General features: G+C 40.3%; 1 protein-coding gene across 4 annotated transcripts in view; it reads left to right on the top strand.

Moving 5' to 3' along the window:
* kif26ab (kinesin family member 26Ab) overlaps positions 1 to 24,675 on the top strand; it is an 80,683-nt gene that overhangs the window by 42,103 nt on the left and 13,905 nt on the right. Inside the window, exons 1-5 of one of the 4 annotated variants that reach the window (XM_017476875.3) lie at positions 15,978 to 16,681; positions 17,112 to 17,302; positions 20,163 to 20,346; positions 22,823 to 23,032; positions 24,147 to 24,240. In XM_017476875.3, coding sequence (XP_017332364.1) covers positions 17,277 to 17,302; positions 20,163 to 20,346; positions 22,823 to 23,032; positions 24,147 to 24,240 — 514 coding nt within the window. In that variant the 5' untranslated portion in view covers positions 15,978 to 16,681; positions 17,112 to 17,276. Of the gene's footprint in view, positions 1 to 15,977; positions 16,682 to 16,819; positions 17,303 to 20,162; positions 20,347 to 22,822; positions 23,033 to 24,146; positions 24,241 to 24,675 lie in introns of those variants that run through there. The other 3 variants (XM_017476877.3, XM_017476876.3, XM_017476874.3) reach the window with 3 other exon arrangements.

Below are 24,675 nucleotides of genomic sequence, written 5' to 3'. Positions count from 1 at the left end.
AGATGCTTTTGACTAATTTAATATGAATGGATTAAGAAATTAGATAAGGCAGACACTGCTGAGGTATGAGGGGATATTGAACGCCAGAGGAGAGTGATAGATGGCTTTTCAAGCTCTCAGTATTACGAAATGCTCCTGCTTGACAAGGCATATTATTAGTATATTGACATTTTCTACAGCTGCCATAATGAAAACAGACAGATGTGTAAGACATGCTCTAGATTCATACAGTGCTCAGTTACAGCGCAGCCCTCTGAGCTAGGGGTTCATAGCAGATGTGAACCAGGCTAGAATTGATTGATAGAATATAATGCCGTTCAAGATCGGCCCATGCTCCATTGGTTTTTAAATGGATGTGAAGGAGAGAGCGCTAGACTGGGAGAACAAAGGCTCTGTCAGTTTGGAAGTGGAAAGAAGAGAGCCAAAGGATTGACAGCTGGAGAAAACAGTGTTGAATAATGTTTTTTTTTCTCCTATGAGCAGGCATACATGTGAAAGAGGTTGAAAAGAGCAGGCTATGCACTAGGTTTGAAAAGTTGTAACTTAAAACTGAAAGCATGTGTATTCTTTGAAAGAGTGTGTATCCAGTAGGGATGTAACCAAATACGAACACATTATTCAGATTGAACAGAGTGTGTGTTCTGGATACAAATACAGATACAAATAGGAGGCACACTAAATTTGTCTTTCTTTTTTCCCAGACAGCTTGTTCACAGGGCATATGGTTGAGACTACAGGTGTGTATTGGGACTGGAATCCCACGGACAACAAAAAAAAGTCCAGTGAGTGGGAGGTTTTTACTTTCATGAGAGTCTGAGGCTCAAATAAAGACCACAGCAATCATAAGTAACTGTCTTGTCGGGTCATGGTGGTTTAAATTAGGCTACTAAATTGTTTATATTTTGGAAAAATAGAACCAGTTAAATTTGTTAGAAGAAATTGTGTTGGATTAAAAACAAACTGTGCACATCTCTAGTTGAGACCAGTTATGAACTGGAGTGATGAGGTGAATAGGACTGAGTGAAGAGAATTCACAGACCATGCTGACAGTGCTGTTTTTCCTACCTCTGGATTTTTTTCCCAGTGTTTTCTAGTGTTCCTGTGGGCATATTGGTAGGGTTCATATTTAATTAGAATAACAACTATAACAACAACAACAACGACAAAAATCACTTCAGGTTTAGGCCATGGTCACTTCTTATATTCAAATACAGATACAAATATTTGGAGTACTAAACAGGTGCAGATAGATAGCATTGCTTTACATACCTAGTTTCCATGCATGCCTGAATGTTAGTTTGTGAGCACATGCACACCAGCAGCTATTTTGCTGCAGAACACATGAGAAACTGATTGTCCTTTCAGCCAGCTGCTTGTCCAGGTGAGCCTATGTGGTAATGACTATGATTGGAGTAGGAATTCCACCATAATTACCCCATAACAATTCAGGCTGGTCCCAGACGCAGCTTGGCCTTTGTGGCTGACAGAATGCTTTGTGGCCTAAGCCTTAGGGAGTAACCATAGTAACAAAGTGTTTTTGGCAAGTACATACAAAGGTAAGTTGATGACATGTGTTAAACGAACAAGACTGTGGTGCAGGAAAGAAACACAAGGTAGACATTTCCTCCAAAACAGCGACGCAGACTTGTTGCTTTACAAAAGTTCACCACACTTGAACCAGATTGTGTGTTTGTTTAAAGAAATCACCTGTGTCATACAGTTGTAATCATACAGAATTTTGCCTAAATAAACATAGCCCTTTTCCACTTTTATATACACTATATCCCAATTTTAAACATGATATGTATTAGAGCGGTTAATGATAAATGGTGCTTTTATTGGCGCTTGCTTGAATTTTCCTCAGCAGATATTTAACAATTACTTAATGATTATGATCTACCATCCTAAATTAGTCTGGTTACCCATGGATAACTAGTATTGCCCGTAATTTGCAAATGGGTCCTTAGGGTGGCCCATTTAAAATCAATTAGGTACAAGAATGCATCTCTTTAATCACATTGTTATGCTGATTAGCTTCCTATGGCTGCTTCAGAATGGCATAGATAGTGGCATGGATAATACTACTAGAAACTGTAAACAGTAGGATACCATCCACTCTCACATTCATGCTGCCTGTGTTTATGCTAATGGGTGGTCGTGGCCTTCTCCTGGCCAAAACAGGGGGTGGGATTGAAAGAGAGTGATGGGGGATGGTTTTGGCCAAGTGGGGGAACAAGCAAAAGACTGGGAGAGAGAGTTCGGAGTTCACTCTCACTTAGCTCACATGCCTGCACGCACTCAAACAGAAGTCGGTTAAGCTGATAATGTCGGTTCTATATGTCAGAGAAGAGGATTTCGAGAGACACACAGACAGAGTGAGTGTACATGATTGAGAGAGAGAGAAGTAATATCATTATGAGAGGCAGAATGTTGGAAAGTGAAAAGGTAGAGGGAAAAGTATAGAGCACAGGTGAAGAGAGTGTAGAGGGGAAATGTTTAGGAAATGGTCCATGTGTTTGGCAGATTTATGTCATTGCACTAATTCCTATCAGGGACAAATTGGCTAAACAGATTAACGTTGAGTGGCGTCTGCCCTGGAGCAGAGCTGGAGCCTGGTGTACAGCTGCACCACGAGGAGAGAAACAGCAGTGGAGCATGGACTGACAGCAGTGCAGCATGGGTGATGTCCAGAGCTGAGGACACACACACACACACACACACACACACACACACACACACACACACACACACACACACACACATACACACACACACCGGCTGGGTGCTCCTACTCTGGGGAAGACACACATGCAAAAGTAACTGTTGAGGATGGTACACAAGCTGGCTGAGCCATGGTAGGCAGGCTAGGACTGATGCTCAAGAATACTTCTCCCAGCTGGCGAGCAGAAACTGTAGACTACACAGGCTGGAGCACCACCATGAAACTGCAGTAAGTTATTTCACCACAGTGCAGGGATGTGCTTGTACGACTTATTTATTATTTTTCAGTTGCAAAATATATTTGGTTTAAGTTTTAGTTTGTAACATGGTTGGTCTGATAAGGCATAATTCTACAAAGCAGTTGTGTTAATCAAAAACTGACATGGTCATTGCATGTCTTTGTTTCATTTCTCTCTCAAACATCTGTTCTTTATAAAACAAAGGTTTATATTGAGCTGTGATAAGGGCAACAACAGCTTGTTGTGAGTGCAGTTTTTCTGCTTTGTTGTCTTTACCTAGTGTTTACTTTGAAGCTGGAAGCCCAGCTGGTGGTCCCCAGTTGTAATCAGGCTATCATCCATATGTGTGTGTGTGTGTGTGTGTGTGTGTGTGTGTGTATGTGTGTGTGTGTATGTGTGTGTGTGTGTGTGTGTGTGTGTGTGTGTGTGTGTCTAGAATGGCCAGGGAGTATAAGTAGGAGCAGCTGGGGCAGAGTGGTGGGGAGGGAGGGCAAGATAAGCCCAGGTGTGAAGGGCTAGCAGTGGGCTGTTTGCTGTGTAGCTTTGAGTGCTGGGGTGGATGGTGGAGGTGTTGATGGATCTATCACTCTGAGCCCCAGGGATGTGCTCTAGCCTAGTCCATTTCCTGTCCTTGGGGGTTCTGAAGGAGAGCACTGATTTGTCCGCATGAATCACTAACCACAAGCTGCTCATCCACCCATATTCAATGTATCTGATTCATCAGTGACAATGGCTTGCAATTGTGTAAATTCTGTGGCTACGTGTTCTGACTCCTAGTGATGAAAAGTCATGCCGCTCAAAGTGTGGTTCCATTAGTTCTTTCCTCCCACACCTAGAAGTTTTGTTAATAGCCTTGATTATTACCGAACAGTTCATACTGAGGTGATTATCACCTGCAAGGAGAGACCTGAACAATCTGAAGTGGCTGTTATGGTGACAGAAGAGTTGCTGCATGGTCATTACATGTATTTGTTTCATTTCTCTTTGGTTTAGATCAAGCCGATACTGAAGCCGAGTGCACACTCTCATATGACATAACTTTCAGAATTGCTGACCCTTTCACATTACATGACTTTATTTGCTTACTCTTAGTTATTTGTTGTTGAAGCAAGCACACAATTGCTAGCCGATGAGGAGTATTCACTATGAAATCTTTCTTTTGGAGGAATCTCAGATGAGTGTGCCTGACTCCCAAATCTAGCTTTACAAAAATAAATGGGACAAAGTGACTGGAGACCATTCATTTTCAATAAGAGCTGGAGACTTCCGGTGACATGAGCGACAGCTACCACTGGCGAGTAGGTGTGGGTGTGTCCAGCGACATGAAATTTGAGAAAAGTTTCATGCAAATTTGGAGCGACTTGGTGCCGCGACTACCAACGGGAGTGAAGACAGTAGCACGCATGAGATCTGTAGCCTGCCGTTCTATTCTGCCGCTAGCAGAATAATGGTCTTATGGGCTTAGTGCGTTTAAAGCAAAATAATAATAACAATAATAAAACACACTCACTTTTTGTTGAAATCGTGCAAAACCCGGTGTAGCTCCTATCTTGGGTGAAGTTTCCTGCTAGGCACTGCTTGGTCCCAGGTGCCGAAGCAGCATCCAGGAAACATGGAGGTCGCGGAGCTGGCCGGCTCCTGGTCACCATCGAACACATAGTGAATGACACCCTGATGGTGATGCTCACTTACAGATATAGGAGCTACACCAGGATTTTGCTAGATTGTAACAAAAAGAGAGTGGGTTAGGGTTAGGGTTATTATTACTATCATCATTTTGCTTTAAACAAACTAAGGCCATAAGCTAAGCTAAGCTAATTGTCACTCCCAATTTTGCCGCAGTGGCATAGAGTACACACTGCTTCTCCTTCATCTCGTAGGATATGATGAATATATATACATTGGTGAATTTTATATACAATTGCTCTCCCTCTAGAATGTGTAATTTTATTGGCAGTAAAACTGGTTTGTTGTCAAAAGTGGAATACTAGTTGCGCCACCCATGTTACTATGGCAACCAGTAGCAGGAATGCCTATTGGCGACTTCATAGTACAGCAACTGGCAACTTAGCAAGAAGTTGCTGAGAAACAAAATTAGTCACTGATTTAGAGATCGGGGCTAAAATTGAGTAGTGTGCATTCGGCTTAAGTAGTGGACCCGAATATAGCTTCATTGTTATTGTGGATGCTTGTCATTGGAAGACCTAAAGACCATCTCACGTGTGTACTGTTCTGACCCTGTTCAGCTTGGCGAAATGTTATGGTTTAGTGAAGGAGGATAGACTTACAGACCTAAATGAGATAAATTGTCACAGATTCAAGAACTTTGAATTGTTTTCAGTATAAACTGTATAGATTGTATAGATGGGGAACAACAGAGGTCTCTGACAGCCCTCAGATCTACACCACTATACACAAAAGGTGCAGTGTCAGGAAGTCTAGCCATAGTCCCAAGAGGAAGAGGACCAGGCATTAGCAAGCCCTCCGGCCACTGAAAATCTGCTGAATCATGACTGCACTATTACAGCAATGCTTCAGTATTCCATGAAATGGAGAGGGGAGAAACGCTGTCAAATCAATCTTTCAGGAAGTCCCCCTGTGGCCTGATGCTCACCTCCTGCTAGGAGAGAGACAACTGTGTTTTTGCATGTCTTCAGGTGCTGAGAAGTTGTTCTCGCAGACTGAGCACCATTTCAGTTGTATGGAAATACATTATGTCATCTGTGTTTATCAATCAACATCTCCACATCAGAGTTCTCTGGAGATCCCTAAGGCTACATTTTGTCTACAAGAAATTGCCTTGTTTGCATTCGGCCCTGCAGCATTCACATGGCAAGATACGGTCAGCTGAATCTCTTGTCTAGATTAATAGCACTAGTTCCTCAAGTTGTTCGAGCTTTAAATCTCATTCCGATATCACATTTTAATTGATACTTAATGATAGTCAGGAGAAGACTAATTAAAATGTAATTAAATTATAAGGCCAATTAATCACTCAAAAGGGTTAGTAGGACAACATTCAAGTTGAAAAAGGATATACTGTATTTGTGTTAATCCATGGCCTGGAATAAGCATTAAAGGTTTTATGACCTGTTGTTTTTCCAATGACATATTATTCAAGTTGAACATCACTCTTAAGCAATGCAGTCTACGTTTCCTTTGTTATGGCCAGAACAAAGCAATGGTGGCAGCTTCATCATCCTTAAACCCCCCCCCCCCCTTCTCTCACTCACTCGCTCTCTCTCTCTCTCTCTCTCTCTCTCTCTCTCTCTCTCTCTCTCTCTCTCTCCACTCTTGCGGTCTCTCGTCTCTACCTGGTATGAATATCTGATAATAGCCATAGTTCTATTTACTCATGCTGTAGTTGATTTACCAAATCAGTACTGCTTACAATTCAACTATTGCAATCAATGTTATTTATCCCACACTTCTCATCCCCACTTAGATATTTTCCCCATTAAATGTCATACACTGGGTCATATTTTACTTGTTTAAAAGTTGACCAAAATGGCCAATTACATTTTGTTTCAATCCCATTTCTGACTTAAATATTGCAAGGTGAAAGAGTCCTGAATTTAGATAGATGTGTATGTACAGGATGTCTATCTGGCTAATCAGTATAAAGCAGCCATGTGCCATTGCTAACTTAAATACATCCATTTGCAGTTTTCAGATGGAACAAGCTTTTAAAAAAAAAAAACCCAAAAAACACTAAGAGCACAAAAGAGTTCAAAGCCTGAGAGGTCAACTCTGCTTGATGGACTCATTCATTTTCTTTTCACCGAGTTCACCTCTTGGAGCATTTGGACCTAGACATGTTTTAGTGAGCGTGTAAAGTAACAGTTGATCAGTATTAGGTAGCGTGGGAATGCATGAGTTAACGGTGTGCACATTGTGTTTGTTCTCTAGATTCTGTCTGTTCCACATGCAGATTGTCTGCAGCACAGTGGATTATACAGTAGGCTGTAATCAGTTCAAAAACCAGTGCACTAGAGCCTGCTAAAAATCCATTTATACAATAATCCCCAGTCTCCCCGACTTTCCCTTTGTCTCTGTCTCTCCCCCTCTCTCATTTTCTATCTTTCTTTAAATACCCTTTCCTGAATTAAGTTCTGAGTTGTAGTTAATCTAAGATGGAGTAAATTCTTAAATCCTCAGTTTGGCAAGAAGAGCAGTGGTGATATTGATTAATAGGTGCCCCTGCCCACTACCATATTACAAGGTGAGCCTTATAGTTCCTGCAACTGATTTAAAGGGTGGTTAATTATCCTCTGTGCTTTGAACCATGTCTTTGAAAAATTAACATCACCCTGTGAGGTTTGGACAACATCCATCTTACTGTCAATGACAGTGTGATTTTTGCATAATAAGTACTATTGACATCCTCAGTGCTCTTGGGATGGTGCACTAAAAGGAAAATATGGACGATTCCTCTACTTTGAGCTTTGGTTTATTCTTTCTGTGCTATTTCTTAACTCAAATATTCATTTCTGTTTTGCTCCTCTGTTGCCTATAAACCCTACTGAAGTAGCACCATAGGATAGTCTTTGACCTGTCCACTCCATGCCTGTCCTTCACCTCAAGTATGTCCTTTCTACTCCACCCTTTCTCTCCACAGCCCTGCCATTCCAGCATTTACTTTGATTAATCACACACAAATGTTCCCAGCAGTCACTGGGGCTGAATGTTGTGATAGCCCTGAGAGTAAAAGAGTGCAAACAAATAAGCACAAGGTGTCCTCCATGGCAGACAGTGATTAATGAGGTTGAGATGAGGGTGGAAACCAGGAGTGCTTTCGTTTTCTTTCCGTTCTTCATGCACATGCCTCCTTCCATCATCATCTGATGCTGTTTTTCTACATTTCCTGTACATGTTGTTTAAACTTTGTTGGAAAACTGACCAGGTGGAGTGAAAGAATCTCATCGAAGCACCACAGTTTTGATTGTACACGTCCTGCACTGAATTTTAGGACTCTTTCGTGCCAACAGCCACACGTGTTTGTGCTGCAACCAAATTCCCCATTGTCACTAATCTGTGAGTGAAACCTGATGCTGAGGGCTCATTAGCTGCCATGCTGTTTGCAGCCGTGCACTGAAACAAGAAGGACTAGAGATGAAAGTAGACGATAATCTATATAAACAAGGAGGCAGAAAGGGTCGACTGGAGAGTGAGCAAAGTCTTAATGATCTGTCAGATTTTCATACGTTAGCATGATCTTTTAAACACGCTCTTCACATATGAAACCCATTATGATCTCTCTGGTGCTCATGAATAACAAGATGATCACAACACACTGGTGTCTTCATTCCATGGCTTTTCTCTACTTCAGGGACTTAAGATAACGTTAACGTTGCAACTCATTAAATAACAAAAACAGGCTGTCTATGTTTTACGGCTAGTTCTCTGTCCTCCCCACTGTGTATAAACCACAAGCTGCAGAGCCAGGATTAGCTGCACATCCTGTGTGCTTGGGGATGCCATTGAGAGGGCAATTTAGGAAACTGCATACAGAAGAGAATACTCAGCCCCCCAGTATTCCTACCTACTTCCTTTTTGGATGGAGACATCTACTCTTGACTTGGCCTCTGGCATTGTTGGGAGATAGGAGGCTAGACTTTGAGGTGCTTTTTGGGTGTTGGGTGAAAATGCTCTTTGAGTTTTACTGTTTTATTACAGACATAACTAGCATAGGAAGTAGGAGGTTTAAGGTTTGGCACCTACTTGTGGGTAGTGCATGCTTTCCTAAGAACAGACCTCATTTAATGAAAAAGGTCATGTTTAGTTTTGTCAGGGAAAATAGTTTTGGCTTTGTTTAGTCTACTGTGTGGGTTTTGTAATGGCAGTGTGACAGGTTGGTATACTTCATAGCTTGTTTATGAAATGGGCCTATTGCCCTAAATGGGACTTAAAAGCAAGTTGGTCATTAGGTTTAGCTCTTTTAATCGGGGTGTTTTTTTCTGTTATTTGTAATGCATTTTAATCTTTATTCACTTAAGTATATACAGTTACAGAATGCAAATATGGAGAAGGGAGTGCCCCCCCCCCCCCCCCCCCCCCAAATACATATACAGAGGTTGAATACATCTAAAAGTGCATTTAAAATGCACTAAGGACTTGGGGATTTTCTCTCCCTGTTTCCTTTTAATTAGAATGTTTTCCATTTAGACTCAAATTGCTTAATTTATTTTGAGATGGCTAGGGATTCCTGGCCCAGACATGCTGGGGGAATAAAGCCTGGGCTCAGCACTACCCAAGCCATCATTTTTCACTGTTGCACTAGGTTCAAAATGATTTACCTTCATTCTGACAGCTGCTGATTGGCTCCCAGCCAAAACTCAGAGCTTAAAGAGGGATAGACTGATCACACAAATGCTCTATCAAGGCAAGGCTGAGCTAGTCATGTTTCACTCTTCTCTCTTTCTTTCTTGTCTAATCATCCAAATTCAGCTCTTATTTTATTCCCACCTCTTAACGCTTCTAGTTGATTGTTCACATTTTCCCCCATCTTGTCCTTATCTTGGTTAACGTAGATTACAAGTTCCCAACCCTGGTCCTGGAATAACCCCCTGTCATGTTTTCTCTGCTCCCAACACACCTTATTCAACTAATCAGCTATTTAATGGGGTTCTCCAGGATCAGGGTTGGGACCCTGTCATATAGAGGTTATCAAACCACTTCTAGATAGTTCACATTTTGTTCCTAACATAACTGAAAGAGGAAGTCAGTATTATACTTTGTATGGCACAAGTAATAGAAGAAGTATTTGCCTGGAGATTCCCCATGCCAACTTTGAGAACCTTTCTCTCCAGTTTCCATTGTCCTTTTACTTTCTCACCTCAGCACCTGTCTCCTATATACACTGCACTTTTCCTGTAAATTAGTTTGTTTTGAATTTGACTCTGAACACTCTGTTCAGGCTTCTTTGTTTCCATGAGATTCTGGACACTGAAGATTTTGGCTGAAGGTGATGTGTATTTCATTTTCATTATACAGCACCTTCAAATAAATGTGCAAATATGATTGTATTATACTGAATAATTCAAATTTAGCCACAAACAACAGGGGAGATTATTCATCTTTGTCCTAACCTGCCTTTAACCTGTTTTCCTGGTGTATAAATGCGAGTTTGTGTGTATGTATGTATATGTATATGTATATATATATATATATATATATATATATATATATATATATATATATATATATATATATATATATATATATATATATATATATATATATATATATATATATATATATATATATATATATATATATATACACATACACACACACACAGAGACACATATACATAAAGTTAATACTAAGCACAATTGGGGTTTTACAAAAGGTTCATGTCTGAAAATGGACCCATGAGCACACCCTCCACAAAATCATTTCTGCTATGTACGAGGATATTTCAGCCAAAAACCTGGATGCCTCTGCCAGGAGGATTAGACTTGGAGCTTGTAAGAAACAAACATGTTTCCAGATCAACACAGAAATGGTTAAGGAAACACAGAATTAGTGATTTGCAATGACCATATCAGTCTCCAGATGGGAGCCATACTGAAAACCTGGGGTCTGAATTGAAGATGGATTTTCACATCTTCATCTATACATCTCTACAACAGTAGGTTTATCACCAGGCAATAGCTATATTTCCATCCAAAGTTGCGAACTTATGCGCAAAACTGGAATATCGCATAAAACATTTGCAAATAAAGCACCATTTCCATCCAATGAGTCGAAGAGAACAAACGCATCACTTCCTGATAAACTGGCCCCAAATATCAAAAAGAAAAATGGAATTTGCTAAGAGTTTATGTTGGAAGAAAGAGACGTGACAATTGGCCTTTGTCCGAGAATCCTATACGTGTTGTCAAAGTAACAAAATGTGCTCTTGCCACCTGCTCCACTCTGTCCGAGCTTTTGAGCGTTCTGTCAATGTTTTTCATCAAGAGTGGTCATCACTTCTTTCTCATATATTAGATTTAAAAATGTTCGGAGCTTGTCGTCCACTCAAACATACCTCTTACTTTCTGCCATTTTTCTTATCACATGATCTGTTGAAGCAAAGTCACATGACTTTTTTGATGCGCATCGAGAAATTTATTTGCTAAATGAGTTTCCATTGTAACTTATCTTTTTCTTATCGGAAGACTCAATTGAGCGCTAACTTTTTTTATGCACATTTTTTGAATTTATTTTGAATATTCCAAATATTTATTTAGATATTCCAAAATGCGCATAAAAATAGGTGGCTGGAAACATGGCTAATGTTAACTGTACAATGTCCCAGAATATCACTATCATACTTGTGGATGTAACTCCCAATGTTGAACACCCATGATCCTCAGCCCACAACCATGTCACATGACAGCCAGTCAAGCTCATAGTCACCTGATTACTAATTTAACTCACCTGTTTGCAATCATACCACTTCCTTTAAATAACTCAAACTAGTGTTACTTTACTAAATCTCACTCTAGCATGGTGATTGTGATGAGTTCAAGCCTGTGTGTGCAGCCTGTTTGATTGATGTTTATAGAGGGTGCCAGTAATTCTAGTGGGCATGCTATAGTGTGTCTAAATCAAGGAATCTGAGGGAATATCAGGAAGGGATTTTCTCAACAATCTGGTTCTGCAGACTTAAATATCTATGCAGTACTTTTGTAACATAACCCACCATGTGTAATCTCTAATTTGTGTTTAGGTTTTAGACCTTTTTACATTGTGTTCAAATTGTTTGAATGATCTAACTGAGTGCAGTGTGTTCTCTCCACAAACGGGACTGTGGGTCTCTTTTTGTGCCCATATTTCACTTGAAATGTCATCTTTCCAACCACTTTCCAAACCTCGGAAATGCTGATCATTTCCAATTTAGACAGAGGAAAGCCAGCGTGATATGTCTTGCTTGTGTTATTTAGCATAGCAAAGTCAGCATCCAATATATAGTCCCAAGGATAGTTTGGAGTCCAGAGGTCAGGGTGTTGATGAAAAAGTATTCTCTCCTAATACTTTAAGCATTTTTGATCACCAGCCATGTTATATACACATGGCAGTAGAATGTTCTTTATTTTGCAGTGTAATTCTGTTTTCACTTTCTAGCCGTGGTAAACATATTGTACAGTACACTGTTTATTGATCTCTCGCATCTCATTGAAGATTCTACCTGCTGTAAAGATGATCAGTTAAAGGAAATGTGCTGCTACAGTATTCCAAATGATTATCATAGTACAAAAATCGTACAGATACAGAGTCCTCAGTTTTGTTGTTCTTGGCTGAAAAAGGATGTAATGGATATAGATGAGTGGATGCAGCTGAGGCAGACACTAAGCTCTGCACCTGACAGATTCCTCGAAGCTGAAGCCAAATTTCACTCAGACTGTGTTAGAGAAAGATCTCATAATTCCATACGTGACTATTAATGCTAAAAGAGCTGAAACTGAGATGATGTTAGGAGGAGCAGTCACTGATGAATGAATTAACGAGGCAAAAAGAAGATAAAAGACAAACGTCAAAGTAGAAGAAGATATGCGTTCAAAGTGAGCAATGAGGGACAGCATAGCTGAAGTGGTTAAGCAGGAAGGTGGGGTGCCAAGAGCTATGTTGTGCAGGAGTCATGTGGAGAGTGACAGCCAAAACCATATGCAGTCTGACTGATGTCATATGTTGCTCTTGCAATTTGCCCATGCTCAGTAGGAGTACGTAACAGCAAATCCATGGCTCTTTCGCAGTCTCCATTCTCCATTACGTTACATTACATTCTCCATCACTGTCCTCCTGTTTGTAACTTTGCTTCATGGGAAGGGAATTCTGTTCCACAAACAGAATAGCCATGTGTTCTGAGGTTATATAAAGAACCATTGTTTACTCCACTAATATCCCATGATGACATAGATACAGTCGCATGACTTAACATGCTTTAGGATAAAACTAAACTTATTCACAGGCTTTGTGTAATGGGTTTGAGTATGCACTGACAAATCTGAAACATGGTGGCTTGAGAGAGGGAATGCTCAAACATTTATTTCTCACAATTATTCTTTATGTTGGAATTAATCATCGAAAGTGAAGTGAAATCCTTTTTTTGTGTGATGCATGAGTGTTGACTAGCTGCCTCTTAACCTTGTTACTAAATCTCTGTTGAAACCATATAGCTGGGCACAGCAGAACATGACATCATCCTTTAGTGCCCATTGTATGAAGTAATCCTTTTTTAAACAGCGGCTTTGTCACCATGTTACCTAAAGTGCTCGCATGGCAAGCTTACTGTAGTGAAGACAACAGAACAAAAAATTGAGACTGTTATTGCACACATATCGCATGTCTCTCATAATGTTGCCTCTTAAATGACTGTGTAAAATTATGTAATTGTTTGTATTGTGAGATCCTGGCCATCATGTCACTGGTACTTCTCTTAATGACATTATTTAAATTTACTCCCCATTAACTGCCACAGAACTGCCCTGTGCTACTTTCAATGGGTTATATCATCAGGCTTGCACAGACAAAAGCCAAATCTGTACAAGCCCTGGGCCATGCTCCAGTGTTCGCATTATAGGGCCACAAGTCAATAGTGAGCATTAGGGGCTCAGGATAAAGTTTACTAAAAAACAACAACTTATGAAGTATATAAAGAATGTTGTAGGTTCATCATATTTTCCAGAGATTATATTTTCTTATGAGCATGTATAGCCTGTAGAATGGTGAGGGGGGAAAAAGGAAGCTGGTTTTAGATTGGCCAAGTGGAACAGTGTGGGTACATGTGGTTTTGTGTGGGTAGTGTGTTCTGATATCAGCCTGTGTGATCTGATTTTTGCCTGAAGGGTCAGAGCTTTGTCTAGCTGTCTAGTCAGCTAAAGGAAAAAAAAACCCAACAACTTCATACTAAAAAGCAAAATGTCAAGGATGGTAAATAGGGCATACACTGCAATTAGCCACAGGACCTCTTTGACCCACACATGCACACACAACCAGACACAGACTGAGAGAGCTTCCCAAACAAGATAATGGGTCTATAGGCTAATGACTCCCTTGGCCAAATGAATTCCTCTTGCAAATTTGACAAAAGCTGAAAGCCAGAAAGTCCTCACTAGAGTAGACAGATAACCTGAGTATGACAAAGACACCGATTCACGCACCACAATACCAACACCTCTCCTCCAATCACGTCTGTCCTGTCATTAGTAAAAGCTTAAAGTACCTTTTGTATCCCTTGACAGCAACATATTGCTTTGTATTATCCAGCACTGTTTGTACATGCTGCTCACACGTGTGCTCTGAATTGCTGGTATAGCCGGAGAGAGTGATGACTTCAGCTCCCCTGTCACATTGAGCGATACACACATTAGTATTTGTAACGGTGCCAGATCGATTGTTACTAATGTTTCCCTGGCTCTGGTTTAACAGGTATGCACCATTTATCCATTCGGCTTTTGTCAATGCTGAAATGAATGGTTTCTAAGGAATCATTTTTCCTTTATTTGGTTTGAGCTTTGTTTCAGTAGTCATCGATACCATTACTGATTATTGTTCATATTGTGTGTCAATTTTCTGCTAATTGCGGCATACACAAGCATGTTTTCACGTTGTCTTTCCTCTTTTATTTAGGCGTAGTAAAGCACATATCCCAAATGGTGCACTAATGCCGAATTTGAACACTGATAACACATACCAGCCCTAATGGCAAATATGATGCTATAATGTCAATATTGTGATACATTTAGCAAATAATTGCTTATGTTTGTCTGTACTTATACTATACAATGCTGACCAATGGCATTGTACCTCAGGTAGCTGATTAGACGATAAAATAATTTTCTGTACAAAGCCATTTCATTTATGGAGACTTTAACCTTTAAAAGTCCTAGGACATGTTGGCAGGTTGAGACTTATTTTCACTGTAGGTGTGGAATAATTTATCATAGTTCTTGACTAATATGGTGTAACCTGGACAGTAACCAGGAGAATGAAGGGTTAAATAAACATATGGTGTAATTCAAACTGTAGTTTTTTTTAGTGGTTTTAAAATGTGTTAGGGGTTGTTATTTTGTTAATAAACATATATTGCATATCCATATTGCATATTTTGTGAATGTGTTCAGGTATCATGATATGAGTTTTTTGCCATATCGGCCAACGCTTACTTTCACGCATGAGATATGAAACGCTTGTTTGGCTTTTGACCATGCCTCTAGCATGACTGATCAGCATTCACACTATATGTGGTCTGACTGTGCTACCTCTGCTCTTTTCCTCCGCCAGGCAATGAGAGTACATACTCTGGTGTGTATATGTAGGGCAGTGGGTTAGGAGAACAGTGTGTAAAGCTGTGCTTCATTGACTAAGACTCTTAATTTAGCCTGCAATGTGGAGAAAGCATGCTTTTATACACCATGGTCTCTAAATAAATTGACAGTCAAGGGAATATCGAGCTCTATTGCTAAGAACATAGTGCTGTTCCGTTCATTGGCTATTCCCTGTCTTTTTCTTTCTTTCTTTTTTTTTTTTTTTTTTTTTTTTTTTTTACTGAGGTCAAGGGCATTTTTCTTTTCTAAATCGACCTGACGATCCACCTGAATGCAATGCACTATTCAGGGGGTGCATGTGGTAATGAATAGCATTATCTCAGCTGTCACGCTGATCACATCTTTGACAAAGCACAGTCTGAGTGAAGCACACAGTTTATATTTAAATTCTTCCTTTTTCTCTCATTCTTTTGTTCTATTTTTTTATCTTTATGTTCCTCCCTCTCTCACAGCCTCACATATATATACTGTATATCTGTTTGAAGTCTGGGACAGAGTAAAAATGAATGGGCTTCTTTACACATGAAGTATTCATGCAGCATGGTGTGTGTGTTAAGAGAGAGTGAGTAAAGGAGAGAGGCGCACCCTCGCTCAATGTGAACTCCTTTTCTGGCTGTAGGGAATAAAAGGGGCAGGGCTGTGTAAAGAAAGGGAGGGAGGGAGCTGTGTGTGTGTGTGTGTGTGTGTGTGTGTGCGTAAGTGTGCGTGTATGTGTGCGTGCGTGCATGTGTGTGTGAATGAGAATGCTGCATGGCTACTAACGTTTCTCTGGCAGCACGAGCTGGAGCTTGACTGCAAGATCTCATCCTCATTTCCCTCCTATTGCATAGCGGAGAAGAACACTTGGGGGAGGAGGGGGAGGTATGACAGAGGAAGTGTAGAATTAAATGAACTGACAGAAAAAGAGAGGAAAGAGAAGAAAGGTGCAAAAAGACATGGCATGAGTCACAGAAAAATGCAATGAATGACATGTAAGAAGAGGTAAGGAGAAGACGAGCCAAGCCTGCTGGAATGAATGGAAAGAAGAGTATTTGATCTGCAGCTGGATTCTTTGCGGAGTTGAACAGATTATGGGAAATGTACAGTGAAGAGGAACTTTGTGCCCTCGCCGCATCCCTCCTCTCCCCTTTCTGCTTTCTTCAACCCCTCCCATGCCACAGATTCTTCCTTTTGCTGGTGCTGGACTTTCTCCTCTCAAGTGCACCTTGAAAACTCATCTGGATCTTTTCACTGATAATAAACAAATATTAGACATATAGACACAAGTATACTTTGAAAACTGCATAGCAAACTCAATGGCAAAGTGTGGATATGGACATGTAGACTGTACATTTTACTTTGGTCTTTTTTGCCTGCCTTTGGCAAAACTGAGCGCTTGCTTCATTAGATGATGGATTGGAATGAAGTGTAAGTACTTTTCCTCACTTTGTGCGCATGTATGTGTGCGTGTGTGTGTGTGTGTGTGTGTGTGTGTGTGTGTGTGTGTGTGTGTGTGTGTGTGTGTGTGAGACGTGATCCTTTTTACCCCTTCACCCCATTTCCCCTTTACTTCTCTGTCAACATAATAAATAATATTAATTTCATTCATCACATACCTACTGAACCCAGATGGGTTTTACAAGCTACTTATCATGTCTTCACTCATTTTTGGAATATAAATATGAATTTCCGAAGGAGAAAGTAATTTCTCAGCAACTTTGGAACTTGTCGAGGCATGATGTGATGGGTGAGGTTAAATTGTTTATTACAATTGTATGTGTTAATCTCTGTGTGTGTGTGTGTGTGTGTGTGTGTGTGTGTGTGTGTGTGTGTGTGTGTGTGTGTGTGTCTGCAACAGGGAAGTTGAACAGGTGGACAAGCAATGGAAAGTGTAGGCACTTTGGCATGTTCTTTATGGCAAGCATCCATCTATAAGCCAAGCCAGGTTCTTCTTTGAGAGGGGGGTGAAAGAGAGGAAAGGAGAAAGAGAAATGAAGAAAAAGGAAGGAAGGAACATCGAGAAATGGAAGAAAAAGAGGAATGTAGAAGGTGGGATAGTAGAAGGGAAGTACACATGTGATAAGTATTTTTTTCTCTTGTTAGTGTATGAATGAACACACTAGATTAAGTGTGTTAGACTTGTATGCTCCTTTCCAGAGCTTAACCCAGTAACTTCTCAGAAAACAATGCAAAATGATTAAATTCATATTAGATTATAAGAGTGTAGGTTTAGGAGGTTAAACCTGTGTGAGTGGTTTATTACCTTACAGGGTATCTTTCATTCACTCATTTATTCATTATGTATTCAAATATAATAATAATAATAATAATAATAATAATAATAATAATAATAATAATAATAATGTCAATTATAAGCAGTTATGTTTTTAAGTTAAAATTTTGATTGGTGTTGATTCTAGTTGTGCAGAACATTTCCTATAAAATAAGGTGGGTTGGGGTTTTGAAAACATTGCATTTATCATGTATGTGGAGATGTACTGTCTCTGGATCACAATCAGTGACACACTCTGCCTGTCTCGCGCCTATGAAGCTGCGTCTGTCTCTCCTCTTTTCTCTTTCACAGTGCTAACACTCCTTCCCACTTATACACACACGCTCACGCACACACGGACCTCCCTTACTCTCGAGTTCCCTGAGGAGCAACTCATCCTGTATTCCTCTTGGACGCTATAATTATTTCATCAGCCAGCGGTGTGTTCCCTGATTGTGCGCTTGGGCTGTCGTTGTGGACTGGAGAGGGAGAGGAGAGAAAGGAGGGGGGAAGAGCAGAGAGGAATAAAGCGAGCATGACACTCATGGAGATATAGAGAGATAGAGCGTAGACGGGAGGGTGGACATCCAGTAGGCACGCACACACACACACACACACACACACATAGCTGTGTTCAAAGGCATGATAGACTGGATTAATGAGCAGCCTGCTTGCTGAGGATACACACACACCACCTGCCATTCATACACTGTTCTACTGAATGACATACACTCTTGTTTGCATGCCCTTTCATCACTGCCTCATTCATTCATTCACCTTCAGTAAGCTCTTTGTTTTGTTTAAAAATGTTATTTTTAATATTTGGCTCTGCTGTCTGTAAAATCTTCTCAGAAGAGAAACTCTGGTGTCTGTAGAATCTAGTGTCTAGAAACAGGAGAAGTGAACAGCTCTTGCACATGTATTCAGGTGCAAATTGCTGTGTTGCATTTACCTCAGAAGTGGGAAGTATGAATTCTAAATTCCATTAGTTTGACCTCCAAGTGTTCAAGGTACAATTAAGGGGAAAACTGTGAATTGTATAGTGAGTGTAATAGATTTAACAAGTGAATATTTCTGTGTTGATTGATCTAAAGCAAGTACTTGTGTATATACAGCATAAGGTAAGAAGTGCCCATTTTTTTACTCTTGATGCTGTGAGCAGCCATGTCGATTTGACGTCACTTGCTGAGCTCTGGATTGAGGAGACTATCTAGAGCAGTGGTCACCTACCGTCTTCCTAGAGGTCTACCATTTTTTCGGCAGGTTTCATCTCCAAGAAAAATCAAATACACCTGTTTGATTTGATCAAGAACTTCTTAAGGCAATGATTAAATGGTCAGGTGGGCACGATTATGGCTGAAGTCTTCAGGAAGGTAGATCTCCAGGAACAGGGTTCGTGACCACTGATCTAGAGAGTAACAATTTGTTCTCCTGGGTTTTTAATAGTTGGAGATTAGAAAGAGCTTTTGGGTCCACGTAAAATAAAAATAAAAAAAAGACACTTTTCTTCCTGTCACTACATAGTTATACAGACTTAGTATTTTCATCAACCTTTTCTATTCATTGCACTATAGTTAAGGAATTCCTGATAGTTGCAGAATAATATGCGTTAAGATTTGTAAATGAATAACAAGCCAATTAAGGGAATAAAATAGTACAGTGAGAATTGGGACATTAAGTTTGTAGTAGTTAACTCTGTCTCATGAGTGTGCTGCTCACTCACGGTGTGTGGTACTGTGTAATTCCCCCTTCAGCACTACAGTATTCAGCACGAGACAGATGCTGCCTGTCAGCTTCTCTCCTCCACTTAGTGCATTCCACTCAACACATAGTTCAATGCCCTCAAGGCTCCTACTAATTAGCATTACCTGCAGAGCCTAAGCATCTTTTGCTAGTTCTTCTATTTCCTCTTTCCTGTTTTCTTGTGGTATTTTTTTTTTCTTGACGTTTTTTTTTTTTGTCGTGTCACTTTCATTGGACACAAAACCATGTCAGCTTCAGAGCAACTGCTTTACAGTTCAAGTAAAAGTTATTAATATGTACTGCAAACACTTAACTGCCATGTCAGTGAAGTCTTTATTATATGTCTACTCTAAATGTTAAGACTGTATCTCATGTGAATGAGATTAATGTCCTTATTATGGCTGGGTTACTGTGGAGTCACAGCCAGCAAATGGTTAATGTCAAGGCTAATGGCGGAACTGACCCTATTAGCTGCAGTTTCACATTTCCTTCTGAAAAAGAGGAGCGCATTTTGGGGTGATGGGGCATAATATGGCCATTTGGTTATGTGAAGGAAAGGGAGGAGGCGACCTGCAGAGAGGGAACGAGCAAGAGAAAGCGAGTGAGGCTGTTGCGTGTTTACTTTGGCTTTGAAATGGGGCTTTTGACCTTTCACTTCTGTAAATGCCAAGCTATACCGTTAAATCAATCAGCGAAAGAGCAGATTGATTTTTATTTCACCTTCCCAACTTGAATGAGAGGCAATATTTAAAGACTTTTTTGGAAACTACCTTCCCTGTGGTGTGCAAGAACGTTTGGTTGATTGGTTGCAGTGCTTTGCGGCAATTTTCCACAAACAGCTTGAGACTTCAGAAAGAGCTTCACTTGTACTGAATTGCATGGGTTTTTTTTCAGGGCTGCACAGAAGCTGAACCTTTCGTCCAAACGGAAAAAGACCCAGCCACCTATGCTGCAGCCGCCGGAGCCCTCCATTTACCCCACCAACTTCAGCAGCATCCTCCAGCTGTCCTCTCCACCCGCTCCACCATGCCTGCTCAGGGCAAGCTCAAAGGCCAAGGAGAACCCCGGCATGGGCAAGGTCAGACAGAGACACACACACACACAAACAATCATTGTGCTTACAAATGCATTCTTTGACAGTGAATAAAGAGTGCTTTTGGTTTTAACCTGGCCAGAGAAATGCAAGGCCATACATCTCTCTGTTCAGTGGGGAACACACGCACATGTCGGTTGGCATGATGTACACACACACACACACACACACACACACACACACACATATTCTGGGGTATCTATACCCAGCTGCAGTTGTTTGCATCATACAGACTACTGCCCAGACAGGCTCAGGGCAGTGTAGGCTAATATAGTGGTATAAATCCCATGGAATGTCATGAATCTGCTCTCCTTGTTCTCTTTTGCTCTTTCTTGCTTTGTTCTCTATGGGAGGGGGATTTAAAGGTGTTGATTAACTCTTTTTCCGCTCATTATCCGCTTGGCTTTTTGAACATACCTTTGTCGGAAAAGATTTTGACCTTGCATTGAATTTTCCAAAAGCAAATGCGTAATGCTTGCATTGCAGTGCTATAAAGAAACTTCATAACCATGTAAGTAAGTAAGAATTCCAGATAAATATACAGTCTTTTTGGATAAAGTAGCAAAAAAGTAGTGGTCTCAGTTTTTTTTTTAACAAACAGGCAGTATAGTTGGATGCTCTGAATAGAAGCAAAGCCAGCAGTAGCAAGTATTCAGCATGTAACCCCTTTGTCTATTATTGTTCAGCTGCATGCTACCATATTTATAGAGATTGAGAAGATTTGTACCAGATTAGATGCCACCTGCTCTGTGAGATTATTATAACGCATGTTGCCAAAAGCTCAAGCCCATTGAGATGATTGCTAACTGCCCATTATAAATGGAGTCATTGAAAGCCAGCTTCATTAACGAGCTTCCTTTCACTTCTATCAAAACTCACATCTGCTGCCGCCTGAAATGATCGACTGGGACTGAAGTTTGGGCAAGCTCAATCTTTACTGGATGTCTTCACAATCACACCTTTATGCTTAAAAAATGATCAAAGTGACAAATTACAACTAAATACACTTTTATTGATACACAATATCAGTATTTCAGGTATGCAAGACTGATAACAAACTGACAGCTTAATTGTGACGCTACATTTAAAAAACTGTCACAAACTATGGTTCTGATGGCTACCATCAGACACAATGAAACAATGAAAAGGTAATATGAAATTAATTAAACAATTAGTATGAAATATTTCCACTCGTCTGCTTGTTCCTGTGAGTTACTTTTGGAAAGTGTGTTTTGATATAATTTAGACCAGTTGACCAGATAGACAAATTGAGGGGGAAAAAAAAGTTAAATACATACACACCACATACTGACTGTTACTTTTGATATTTACTCCCCCTTGTTCAGGGACTCTTTATTCCATTTCTGCTCATCAAACATCTATGAAACTTGTTCAGTTTATGCCTCAGTTGTTCAATGTTTTTATGGTAATACAAATATTTATGCATATTAAGAAATTTGCTGGAAGTAAAAGCAGTTGAATATGGAATATGAGAGGACGCGTGTGTGTGTCTATATATATATATATATATATATATATATATATATATATATATATATATATATATATATATATATATATATATATATATATATATATATATATATGATATGATCTGGATCTGGAACTGGAAGAACAGCTCCTTTAATACAAATATCAGGAGGTGTGCAAGACCTTGTTGCCCGACCAATGTAAATATAGTGGAGACTGTTGACTTAGTCAGACTTTTTTTGGTCAGTCATATGTGGAAACCTGTTTCCAATGTCAAGGCAAGAGTAATTTCCTTCACCATGTGCACATGTCCATCAACAGTAATCGGCCCCTGCGGAGCAGCAGGAACAAGGGGGAGCTTGGCCATGGCTGGTGCTGTGGCATAGACATTCCTCTGTCCACTGGCACGGCAGTGGAATAAAGTGAAGCTGACATTGTTCTCTTGGACCAAAGCTGGACTGAAGCTGTAAATAAACAATAACCACAGGTCCATAAGGATGTGGTTTGGCTTTGTACTGCTCAGATCGGAATGTTGTAGGAGTTCCAGGGGTAATCTTCTGTACTGTACTTGTGTTTGCTTGGCCACTGAGTGATGTCTGCTTCTCACTGATGTTTTGTGAGGATTAATTAAAGCAGTTTCGCAGCTGCTGGGTCCTTCTTGGCTCTGTCTGTTTGGGTGTGACACTGTAAAATGTGTTGGAAGAGTGCTTCACGGTTCCTTACAGCTTCTATAGTTCAAAAACAAGCTTTATTTTTGTCATCAGATGATTCAGCTGCTGTAGCAGCAAATCTATATATTTGATCATTCTATAGCAAACCTACAATCCTAGGAAAAACCCCCACAAAAGCCTCAGTGGATTCACTATATTTCATTATTTTTTTCTGTAATTTTCTCATTATTTTCCTGCATGAGCATCCTTAAATAATACTTTATTTTATCCACTTCCTCTTTTCCTGTTTCTCTGAGCAGGTGAAGGTGATGGTGCGGATCTGTCCATCTGTTGGTGTACAGGACTCTTCTGAGTCCATGTCTTTCCTGAAGGTAGACCAGCGGAAGAAGCAGTTGACTCTGTATGAGCCTTCGCTCCTGACCCAGCCCAGCTCAGGGCACCGACGTACACCACTAGCTGCCCCAAAGATGTTCGCTTTCGATGCTGTCTTCACCCAAGATGCCTCGCAGGTAAGAACTCCACTGGAATCTGTGTGCATTGCTGTTAGTTTTGTTATATTTCTGATGCTGCTGTCTAGTTTTATTGCCTTCTGGGTTGTATTCTAGTACATGTGGGCTAAGACATTTTCTCAAGGGCAGTAGGACATCTGCACAACACGTATACAAACACCCCCTCCTCCCACACACATATTCTAGACAGGGCTTGAGGCTTAATGCAAAAAATGGCATCCTTATTTCAGCATCATTCTTCACAGTATGGCCACAACAGCTGTTTCTTTTAAGTCTGGAAAATGATTTGAATTCCGGCCGCATATATCCAGCAACATTTTCGGTTCGTCACCCAGACTCCAGAGCTGGGAGGGCATCCAAATTAAGACCAGAGTGCCTTCCAAACAGCCACACAAATAACCATGAGGAGACACTTAAGAGACATGCACAGTCCTTGAGAATGATTAAGTGAGAACAATTTAGTTGACGTTTTGTGGCAACTGAGCTTGCCTTGTTAATGTCTGTGCTGAAAGAACTCAGCATTAAACCCATTTTATAGTAACTCTTTACACAAACAATTAATTTGTTTCTTTAGTGCATGAATGATTTAAAGTGTTTGTCTGATTAAACTATTCACTGTAATGTTTAAAATAAGTAGAAAAGCTTGAGCATGATGGTAAATCTACTAAATAATTGTGTTTTAGTGGCTGAAGTGGCGCATTATTCTAGTCACTGGTTTGCTAAAATGTGCTGTTTTTCATTCTATAGTTGGAAAGCCTGTATGTCCTTGTGTGTATTTTTCCTATGTGTGAGATATGGAAGGAGAATGCTGCAGTAGCGAACTGTCCCTGTGGACTGAGGCTGGTGGAACAGATTGTAATGACAGCGCTGTAGACTGCAGCAGTGTAAACCTCCCCATGCCTGATGAATCCATGATGAGCTGATACTCGGTTGATTTGATGTTGCACTGTATTTCATTTGCTAATGAAGAATTAAGTGGCTATCAGTTTGCGGCAGAAATATCTGCCTTTCAGACTGATCAAGTTCATGGCGTTCTGTGATGAAATCTGCAGCACTGCATTGTCAAGAACAGTGGCTGAGTGTTCATATCCTTGTCTTTTCTGGATGTCTGCAGGCTGAAGTGTGCTCAGGGACCGTGGCTGAAATTATTCAGTCAGTGGTGAATGGAGCAGATGGATGTATCTTCAGCTTTGGCCATGTTAAACTTGGTAAGCTTTCCTTGTCCAATATTCTGCATTACTATTACATGTAATTACATCGCATTACATTTGACTAATGACTTATAGGTGGGATAGCAGCCATGTGTCTTACAGTCCAGGTCTTTTGGTTAATAGTGTGGAAGCAACTTGGCCACTAAATAAATATGGTTTGTCCCTCTCATTTCTTTTAAGAGCCTGTAGTGATACACTCAGGTTGATTGAGTGTGAGTGTGTGTGTGTGTGTGTGTGTGTGTGTGTGTGTGTGTGTGTGTGTGTGTGTGTGTGTGTGTGTGATTATTATGAACAGAAAGGCCATAGTTAAGAGAGTATAATTGAAAGCTTAATAATTTATGCTCACAGTACGTTGCATTTGAGTGTCTTAAGCCTATGACTAGATCAACATGTTTGATAAGAAGTTATCTGAAACACAATGGTAGGCAGTAG

Source organism: Ictalurus punctatus, chromosome 9, assembly GCF_001660625.3.
Source record: "Ictalurus punctatus breed USDA103 chromosome 9, Coco_2.0, whole genome shotgun sequence".
NCBI lineage: Eukaryota > Metazoa > Chordata > Actinopteri > Siluriformes > Ictaluridae > Ictalurus > Ictalurus punctatus.
The sequence above is the reverse complement of the archived record's forward strand: the minus strand, read 5'-3'. Positions and strand labels throughout refer to the sequence as shown.